General features: G+C 58.8%; 4 protein-coding genes across 4 annotated transcripts; 1 reads left to right on the top strand and 3 right to left on the bottom strand.

Annotated features, from left to right (window-relative positions):
* Positions 1 to 90: 90 nt before the first annotated feature.
* On the top strand, positions 91 to 2,122 carry ACA1_328640 (Sec1 family protein; the record flags this gene model as incomplete). The annotated part of the gene is made up of 8 exons (XM_004337314.1): positions 91 to 310; positions 401 to 558; positions 648 to 791; positions 874 to 1,119; positions 1,193 to 1,405; positions 1,512 to 1,670; positions 1,791 to 1,879; positions 1,978 to 2,122. Coding segments are annotated over 8 exons (1,374 nt in total), but the record flags the coding sequence as incomplete, so codon positions are not given.
* Positions 2,123 to 2,329: 207 nt separating this feature from the next.
* ACA1_328630 (EF hand domain containing protein) lies at positions 2,330 to 6,423 on the bottom strand (the record flags this gene model as incomplete). Its single annotated transcript, XM_004337313.1, has 18 exons — positions 2,330 to 2,421; positions 2,544 to 2,672; positions 2,778 to 2,866; positions 2,941 to 3,098; positions 3,238 to 3,329; positions 3,391 to 3,493; positions 3,615 to 3,784; positions 3,904 to 4,021; positions 4,135 to 4,326; positions 4,411 to 4,503; positions 4,596 to 4,714; positions 4,825 to 4,968; positions 5,110 to 5,221; positions 5,331 to 5,455; positions 5,590 to 5,740; positions 5,829 to 5,927; positions 6,069 to 6,163; positions 6,342 to 6,423. The coding sequence occupies 18 exons, from the start codon at positions 6,421 to 6,423 to the stop codon at positions 2,330 to 2,332; spliced, it is 2,163 nt and encodes a 720-aa protein (XP_004337361.1).
* Positions 6,424 to 6,919: 496 nt separating this feature from the next.
* On the bottom strand, positions 6,920 to 7,805 carry ACA1_328620 (EcoT38I methyltransferase; the record flags this gene model as incomplete). Its single annotated transcript, XM_004337312.1, has 2 exons — positions 6,920 to 7,629; positions 7,721 to 7,805. 2 exons carry the CDS (start codon positions 7,803 to 7,805, stop codon positions 6,920 to 6,922), a joined length of 795 nt encoding a protein of 264 aa, XP_004337360.1.
* Positions 7,806 to 8,706: 901 nt separating this feature from the next.
* On the bottom strand, positions 8,707 to 8,961 carry ACA1_328610 (uncharacterized protein; the record flags this gene model as incomplete). The annotated part of the gene is made up of 1 exon (XM_004337311.1): positions 8,707 to 8,961. One exon carries the CDS (start codon positions 8,959 to 8,961, stop codon positions 8,707 to 8,709), a length of 255 nt encoding a protein of 84 aa, XP_004337359.1.
* Between the last annotated feature and the right edge of the window lie 100 nt (positions 8,962 to 9,061).

Raw genomic sequence — 9,061 nt, 5'->3', positions numbered from 1 at the left:
CTTCACTCTCTCCCATCGAGCCTGCGTCGTGACCACTAAACACTACTTTTGCGCACTGTGTGCGTGTTATGCGTGCGATGTGTGGTGTAGCTGGCCGCTGTGTGCACCACCCTGGGCGAGTTGCCGTACATCCGCTATGCGCGCTCGCCCGTGGCCACCACCCTGGCCGCCGCCACACAGGACGCGCTCGACGACCTCAGCGCCGACGACAAGGCCCTCCTCAAGCGGGGCGACAACCGGCCCACGCTTCTCATCCTGGACCGCACCATCGACACCGTGGCCCCGGTGCTCCACGAGTTCACCTACCAAGGTGCGTACGCCGCACTAGTGTTGTTCATACATTCCTTCACATTCCAAAGCGCTCAACGTGTCTTTTTCCCCCGTTTTTTCTACGATGCAGCGATGATCTACGACCTGTGCGAGGTGGACAAGGAGTGCACGTACAAGTACAAGTACAACAACGGCGGCAAGGACATCACCAAGGAGGTCCTCCTCGACGAGTACGACTTCCTCTGGCCCAAGCTGCGCCACATGCACATCGCCGACTGCATCAACAAGGTAACACCCGCGCTCCACCTCTACTCCACAATTTTTTGACTGACGCCATCATTATGAACGTCCATGTATTACATTGTCTACTATAATAGGTGATCGACGACTTCAACGCGTTCCTGAAGACGAACAAGGCGGTGAACCTCAAGTCGGCGTCGTCCAAGAAGGGCGTGGCTTCGCTTCGGGAGATGACGGCGGCCATGAAGGAGCTGCCCCAGTTCCAGGACACCTTCGCCAAGGTGCGCTTTCCTCGCTTGTGCGAGGCATCACTCCTCCGGTGTGCTGACGACTGTGTGTGTGTGTGTGTGTGTGTGTCGACAGTACTCGCTGCACATCCGACTCGCGGGTGAGTGCATGGAGAAGTACCGCGGCCAGGAGCTCGAGCGGCTGGCCATGGTCGAGCAGGACCTGGCCACCGGCGTCACGGCCGAAGGGGGCAAGGTCAAGAAGGACAAGGTGCTCGCCGCCCTCGAGGAGATCCTCACCGACAACTCCGTCCCCTCCGCCAACAAGACGCGCCTCCTCATGATCCACCTCACCACCGAGGGCGCCCAGCCCTCCGACCGAGTACGCCTTCACCACCGTGCGTGTCGTTGGTCGTGTCTAATGCGTGTGACTCATTGACACGCGCCGTTGACAGGCTTTCGCGAGGCTGCTGGACAAGGCCAACCTGGGCCGCCAGGAGAGGCAGCTGGTGGAGAACCTGGCCGCCCTGCGCAGCACCCTCGACGAGATGGGCGAGTCGGAGGTCCAGCAGTGGGAGAAGAAGAGCAGCAAGAGCGGCAAGAAGAAGTCCGAGGAGGTCCCCTACGCCGTCTCCCGCTACGTGCCCGTCGTCAAGCGTCTCGTCGAGGTACACAATCACCACCCGGCCTCGAGGCGTGTGCTCGTGTGCTCACGACCAGCGTGTGTCATGTCATGTGTGTTGTGTCGTGCGCGTGTGTCATCATCGGGTGTAGAGCATGCTCGAGGACCAGTTGCCGACGTCGGAGTTCCCGTACTACGGCGACGAGCCCCGAGGAGGTGCGGCCAAGGACACCAGGAAGAAGGCCACTTCGCTCAAGACCCAGACCAGGGTGCGGTCGACCAAGGGCAAGGACAGGATCGACGGTGACGCGGTTCGTGACCCCCCCCCTCTCTTTCTTCTGCGCGTCACTCGAGTGATCGCTCGAGTGTTCGCTGGACCCAAGCTCTAAACACCTCACCTCTCCCCCGCCGTATGTTGCCGCGCTGTGCAGGAGGACCTGGGCCCCAGGGTCATCGTGTTCGTCGCTGGTGGTATCACCCACTCTGAAATCCGTTCCGCCTACCAGCTCTTCGACAAGAGGTACCGTATCTTGTTGTGTGTGTGTGTCGTGTGTGTCGTGTCATGTTGCGCTCTTTGAACTACACTCACAGTGGCGGTGGTGCTGTTGGTCTTTGCAGGGAGGTGATCATCGGAGGCACGTCCATCCTGACCCCACACAAGTTCACCTCGCGCCTGGCATCCGTCTCGGGCGGCGACCGCCGCGGCAACGCGGACGACATCGAGGTGGGCGACGCCAGCTCCTCCGATGAGTCGAGCGACTAGACCCCCAATCTCCCCACACCCGCACCCAGCCGAGCCACGGAGTCACAGAGGCCCAAACACCTTGAGTACTTCATTTTAACAACAAACCGATGTGTCTGTATGGCCATCTTTTTTAAAACAATACTGATTCAAGCAAGCACGACTTTTGTGTTTGCTACCACTTGAGCGTGTTCTCTTTCTTGCTATTGTGGCCCAGGAAGGTTACATCTATTGGATGGCGGAGGCGGTGGCGTCGCGGGCGATGCGGTGGTGGTTGCGCGTGGCGTTCTCCATGATGCCCACGTAGCCCGGCTGCTCCTCTGCCAAACGCACAAAGTCCTCTTTTGTGCGTTTGACCACAAAGAAGCCGGCCACAGCACACAACGCACGCAAGGAAGGTGTTAGCGCTTGAGACGGCTGGTCAGGTTACGGGGGAGCGCACCTCGGGAGATGAGGCCGTCTTTGTCGGCATCGGCGGCGTTGAAGAGGGCGTCCAGTTGGTCCTCGCCGATGGTGGGGAACACCTCGTGCAGCAGACCCCGCAGCTGCTCTCGCTCGATGAAGCCGCGCCCTGGCGGAGAGAGGGGGGAAAAAACAGTGTAAAAACACCACCGACGCGCATCATCATCAGAAGAAGATGATGATGATGAAGGAGTGGTTTAGCTGCTGCACGAACCCTCTTTGTCAAAGGCAGTGAACGCCAGTTCTATGATCTGCTGCTTGTTGACCTTGCGGTTGAGGGACGACATGCCCACCACGAATTTTCTGTGTGGATGGCAGCAGCGGCGCTGTCAGCATTAGGCCTCTGGGGGTTGGGGAGGTGGTGGGCTACGCGGTACCGGAAGTCGATGGCGCCGGTCTCGTCGGTGTCGAGCAGGCTGAAGAGGTCCCGGGTGTAGGCCGAGTCTTCGGGCAGCCTGAGCGAGTGGGCGAACTCGGCGTAGGATATGAGGCCGTCCCCGTCTCGGTCGATGTGGCGGAAGCGCCACAGCAGTTGCTACGGACAGCACACGCCGCACACGCCGCACACGCACGACACACACGCATGACACACGCATATACGTGCGCAACGAGCAATGGTCAGGTGGTCGATAACGGCGCCGCGCTAAGGGATGTCAAAGCGTGCGGTGGCCCACCTTAAGGTCCTTGAGGGTCATCTCCTGGTAGAGCTTCTTCACCCTCTGCACCGGGATATTGACCCGATCGGGCTTCATGTTCAACGCCAGCGCTGCGGAGAATAGATCCTCAGTTGCGTGCTGCGTGTGCGGTGGTGCGTGTGCGTGTCAAACCTTCGACCATGAGGAGGGCGTCTTCGTAGGTGTACTCAGTGACCTCCACGCCCAGCTTTTCGGCCATGAGGTTCCGCACATTGTGGGCGTAGAGGGCCGGGTCCTGTGCCATCACACACACACACACAACAACAACAACAACAACAGCACGACACGCGCACACACACACACACACACGATAAGGAAGCAATTATAGCGGCGGTGAGGTGGTGGTGAGCCCACACCTTCTGCTCTTGGTCGGATGGTCGGTAGACGTCGAGGAATTCGATCTCCAGGTGGTTCGTGATCTGGCACAGGAGGCTCAGCATCAGGCGAGCCAGCGAGATCCCGACCGGGAACGACGGATCGAAGTGCCGATGCGGGTACTTGATCAGCACCGGCTGCAGCGGCACACCTGAACGACACACGACACGACACACGACACACACGACACACGACACATGTACCACCGCGCACGTCACGGCCGTGAAGCTGGCAGGTAGGGCACACGGGCGGGCGGGTGGGCGTGGGTACCGGGCACGAAGGCGCCCTGGTGGAAAGTGATGAGGGCCTTGCCGTTGGTGGTGGTGCCCTCGGGGAAGATGACCACCTGCGCGTAGTCGTCCTCGCCAAACTGCCGCTGGTACGCCACCTGATGATGACGATGACGACGATGATGATAACGATGACGATGACGACGATGACGACGATCGAACAACAGGTTAGTGGGCCGAAAGGTCGGCGACAGAGGCACGGGTGACGGACCTTGGGCAGAGCGGAGAGGTAGGTAAGGAATCTGGAGAATCCGAGGGCCACCGAGTTGTGCGCCAGCAGCTGCTGCCAGTAGTGGTGGTGGTGGTGTTGCTCGTCTTCGGGCGGCTGCGTAGCGGGTCCGTCCTGCTCTTTCTGTTCGACCGCCGCAGACCCGTGGCCCACAGCTCCGGCCCTCCGACAGATCTGAGCAATGCAAGTGTTGGAATGAATGGAATGCGGTGTGTGCGGTCGATGCTGCGTGCGGGGGAGGGGGGTAATGGACGGTACCAGGTCGAGCGTGTCCTTGCGGGAGGTGGTCGACCGGCGATCGACCAGCAGGCACTGCAGGGCGAGGGCCACGGTACCCACCACCGGCAGGTTCTGTGCGCGCGAAGAAGCCGGTGAGACGAATGACCACACGAACGAAGCTAAAGAACGAAGAGCGAAGAACGAAAGAACGAAGAAGAACGAACCTCGACGTCCTTCTTGGCGACAAACGCGGGGAGGTAGGCGATGAAGAGGTAGAACGGGTCCACGAACGACACGTGATTGGCCACCACGATGGGCGCTTCTCTCTTGCTGGCCGGCGTGCCTGCAGAAGAGCGAAGAGCGAGGAAGAACGAAGAACGAAGAAAGAAGAAGACGGTGGTGTCAGGCTGGAGGTGCGCGGCCCAAGAAAGGTGGTGCCGATGCCGGTGGTACCTTTGATGGAGATGGAGTGGAAGCCCATGAGGAACATGATGTAGCGCACCAGCAGCCGGCACGGGTTGAGGAAGACAACACGCCGCCACGCGGGGATCGGCCCCGCCGCGTTATTGTCGACGACGACTTCCGTCCGGCCATCCACTATGCGCTCACACACTTGGTTGTGCGCGTGCGTGCGTGTGCGTGTGCGGCATGTGTGTGTCATGCGTGTGTGCAGGTGCGGTGGTGTGCGTGCGAGTGAGTGAGATGACTGAGATCGCGCCGCGCAGGTGGTCATCGTACCAGGACGGGGCAAACCGACGACGGAAAGCTTGGCCAAGAGGTAGGTGAGAAACAGCGCCGGCACGAGGAGCGTCACGCGGATGGGCAGAAGAACCAGCGCGCCAAAGGTCAGCTGCATCGCGCCGGTTGAGGGTCAGTGGGCAATTCAAATAGCACCCTTATGGTGTGTGTGTGTGTGTGTGTGTGTGTGTGTGTGTGTCACATAGGCGAATGCTACGCACCTTGACCTTCTCGTAGAGTGTGAGCGGGGAGTCGTAGATGAACGGATTGACCGTGCTGGTGGCTTCAGGCTGCTGCTGCTGGCCATCCACCGCCGCGGGACTGGGATCGGCCGCGCTCACGAGGCCTGGCGCCGCGACACCACGTGACGAAGAAGAGGACCAGAGAGTAAGAAGTTGTTTGTATTTGAGGAATGTGCTGCCAGCGTTTGGCTGAAGGGTAGTGCCGACAGAACTCCGTGGCCCGGGGCAGGTCACGAACCTTGCTCCTGGGCCTGCTGGTGCTGGTCCTGCTGATCGGAGGCGGCGTCGAAACCGGCAGCAGACGAAGAAGCCGCGGGCGCGTTCTTGTGGCTGCTCAACTGCGCTCGGATCTCGTCGCCATGTCGGTACCAGACGACGGCAGGCACAACCTGGTCACATGTGAGGTCGTTGGTATTGTGTTCAGATGATGACGTGGCCCGTTTGTTCAACAAAGTAGGAAGAGAAGAAGCTTCGTACGAAGAACGAAGCGACGGCAGCGATGTAGACCAGGCGCTCGCCGAAGGAGGGACCCTCCTTGCCCGGTGGCGGAGGCGGAGGCGTATTCGCCGCTGCGGACTGTAGGCACGCACGTACGACACACACACACACAACACAGTAAGCAAAAAGCTGTGTACGTGCACATGCGGGAAGGATGAGGCAAGGCCGGTGCGCACTGGGTTTCTCCGCCTGAGCTCCTGCTGCGCTTTGCTCACGTACGTGCGAGTCGCTCCGCTCCTGGTGGCACTTCCAGGTGAGCTGAGGCAAAAACAAGCCGGCAGAGCAGGGCTCTTCGAGCACCTTTGCAGAGCGGCCTGGCCAAGAGGACGGAGGAGGTGGCCCCGACCAACAAGCGCTTCGCGCCAACAAATCGGCAGCACAGCACCGCGCCTGTACCCACTGCAAAGTAACAATGATAATCATAAGAAAGAAAACAAACCTGTTATTTGGAAGGCGGATGTGAGTACTTGGCAGTCGGGCCGCTAGAAATACCACTGGCTGTGAAGCCAGTAGGAGCCAGCCTTGTGAAGGGCGCAGATGCGGCGTGGCGCAGACCCTTGGCCAACCCTCTCATCTTGGGCCAGTATACTGATTTTCCCGCCAGAATACCAAAAAGAAATGTATTTTTCTGTTTCACTTCATCTTGATTGTGGTCAGTATTTTTCCAGAGGGATGCAAACAGGCAGTTGGTGGGGATAAGAGAGGATTGAAGAAGCTGCTGGTGTGAGGAGGGGCAGGAGCCTCAGAGGTGTTAGTCCTTGGTGTAGTAGAAGGTGATGGTATTGGTTCAGTTAAATTTATGATGTGTTGTACCACAGGAGACAGGTTAGTTTTACCCTACTGATGGTAAAAAGTACACAAACAGACATGTCATCGTCATAGTACACTTGTGGTGTACACATTTTTAAAGGTGACATTTGTACACAGAGAACAAATCAAGGTGAAAGTGCTGCAGAGGGAGAAAACAGTGAGAAACTGTTGTTGAGTGAATTTTGTGGTTGATTTGGGTTGTGAGTGTTGTTGGTGAGCAGGAGATAAGTTGGTTACCCTGCATGCAGCTGATCTCAGATTTATTTCTTGGCGGCGTCACTGCGCAAGACTTGCGCAGCGGCGGCGGCAATGCTGTGCGCCAGCTTGGGCGGCACGGCGTTCCCGATCTGTCTGAACTGCGAGCTCTGTGAGCCGACAAACTGGAATGTGAGCGGAAAGGACTGGAGCAGGGCGGCTTCGGTGACGGACAGGCGGCGGATGTAGGGCGGAGGCTCCTCCGAAGAGACCTCTTCGCCTCTGGTGAGCCGTTGATGGTGCTCCTCGAACCACGAGGGCCCGCCGGAGCGCAGCGCCTGCTCGTCGATGACCGGCGTCTTGTTGCCGCCCATCGAGGCCAGAAGGGTGTTGATCGGTGCGTGGAGATTCACCGGCCTGCCGCCTCCATTGAGCAACAGACCGGCGTAGGGCGACTTGCGCAGATCCGGATTGCGTGCAAGGGTTACCTTGGCCTTGCACGCGCCCATGTTGGGGTGCTTGCCCGGCGGGGGCAGGCCCTTGAGCACGTCGTACACGGTGTACATGCACGGGTCGAGCGGGTCGACAGCGCTGATCGGGTCGATGTGCTTGGCAGTGCCGATGAAGAACACCCGCTCCCGAGACTGCGCGACGCCGTAGTTGCGCGAGTTGAGGATCAGCTGGTTGACCTCATATCCGTGGTCTTTGAACTCCCGCATCAAACGCTCTCGCACATTTTGCCACTTCTGGTGCGTAGCCAGCGCCGCTACGTTCTCTTTACCCCGCACATTGCGGGAAAGAAGAAAGTCAGACTATACAGAACCTCAAAGAAGCGAAGCAAAGCAAGATGAAAACGGCCAACATACCCATGACGAAGACGCGTGGCTGCAGCTCCCCCACCAGCCGGGCGAACTCCCACACCAGAAGATTACGCTCATCGCTCGAATCCATGTGGCCTCCCACGGAAAACCCTTGACTGTGGTTGTGTCAGAGGCCAGAATAGCAGAGTCTTGGCGGCCAAGGAACGGGTTTCGGGAGTACCAGGGAGGTCCTCCGATGATGACATCGCACGCAGGAAGCTTGTCGCCGCGCAGCGACTTGACATCGCACTGCTTGGCATGCTTACCGATGTTCTTGCGGTAGGTGTTAATCGAATCTTGGTCATTGTCAGCCGCGAAAACTATCTTGAACCCGGCGTTTATGAAGCCGAGATCAAGACCTCCTGCTCCACAAAACAGGCTGACAACCGTCAAAAGCTACAGCAGAGGGTCAGCTTCATGAAGTTCCTCACTTAATTCAGGCCAGCGCAAGTTACCTCTTCTGCTTCAACGTTGCTACTCGCGGCCTCTTGAGCGTCTAGCTTTCGCTTCTTCTTGGAAAAGGAAGACAAGGCCAGTTGCTCCTCGTCGCGCCCGCGCTTCTTGGGTTGCAGTAAAGCTGTCAGCGTGGTCTGCATCTTCGTGAATTTGGCATAAATGAGAGAGTACTCAAGAGACATGAGTACTAAAAAAGGAAGAAGACCAAATTCACGAAGATGCAGACGTAATAAGAAAAGGAAATCAGACTGAATTCAAACAGAGAGGGTGCCTCCGACGCGCGCCAACTCTGCAAGAAGGCCCTGCAGCCACCTCGCAGGGCTTCCATGTCGTGTTCGGCACGCCCGAGCATCCATTTACCAACAAGGCCGCCCGAATGCCGATACTCGGGCAACACAGAATGTGCATGCGTTTGTGTGGATATTAACGCCTGGATGTTAGTTGTGGATATCCATTTGGTTCTTCCATGTAATAAGAAAACGTCACAGGACGGTTGTTTACCAGAGGCCAACCTGTGAAAGGCTCCCAGGGATATGTCAGGACAGAGACACCGTCGGTGGCTCGAGGAGGTGGCGGTTGAGCCACTCGACGACCCGCGCGTGGAGGTGCTTGCGCTTGATCTCCTGCCCTCGCTGGTCGAGCCCGGCCCACACGCCCGGATTGTCGGCCACGAAGTCCTTCAGCGCGTCGTCCGCCATCTCGCGCGCCGCCCTTTCCGCCCCGTCCAGCGTCACGGGCCCCACCTTGCTCTCCAGACTCCGCAGCCGGTTGACGTTGACGTAGCGCTCCATCTCCCGCTCCACTTCATCGCCCCGCCGCTTCTGTCGTCGCTTCTTCCTGCCACCGGCCGTGCCCCTCCTCGTCCTCCTCGCAGCGCGGATTCGACCTCGT

Source organism: Acanthamoeba castellanii (genome assembly GCF_000313135.1).
Source record: "Acanthamoeba castellanii str. Neff unplaced genomic scaffold scf7180000084560, whole genome shotgun sequence".
NCBI classification, from domain to species: domain Eukaryota; phylum Discosea; order Longamoebia; family Acanthamoebidae; genus Acanthamoeba; species Acanthamoeba castellanii.
Note: the sequence above shows the minus strand (reverse complement) of the source record. Positions and strands in the feature narration are given on the sequence as shown.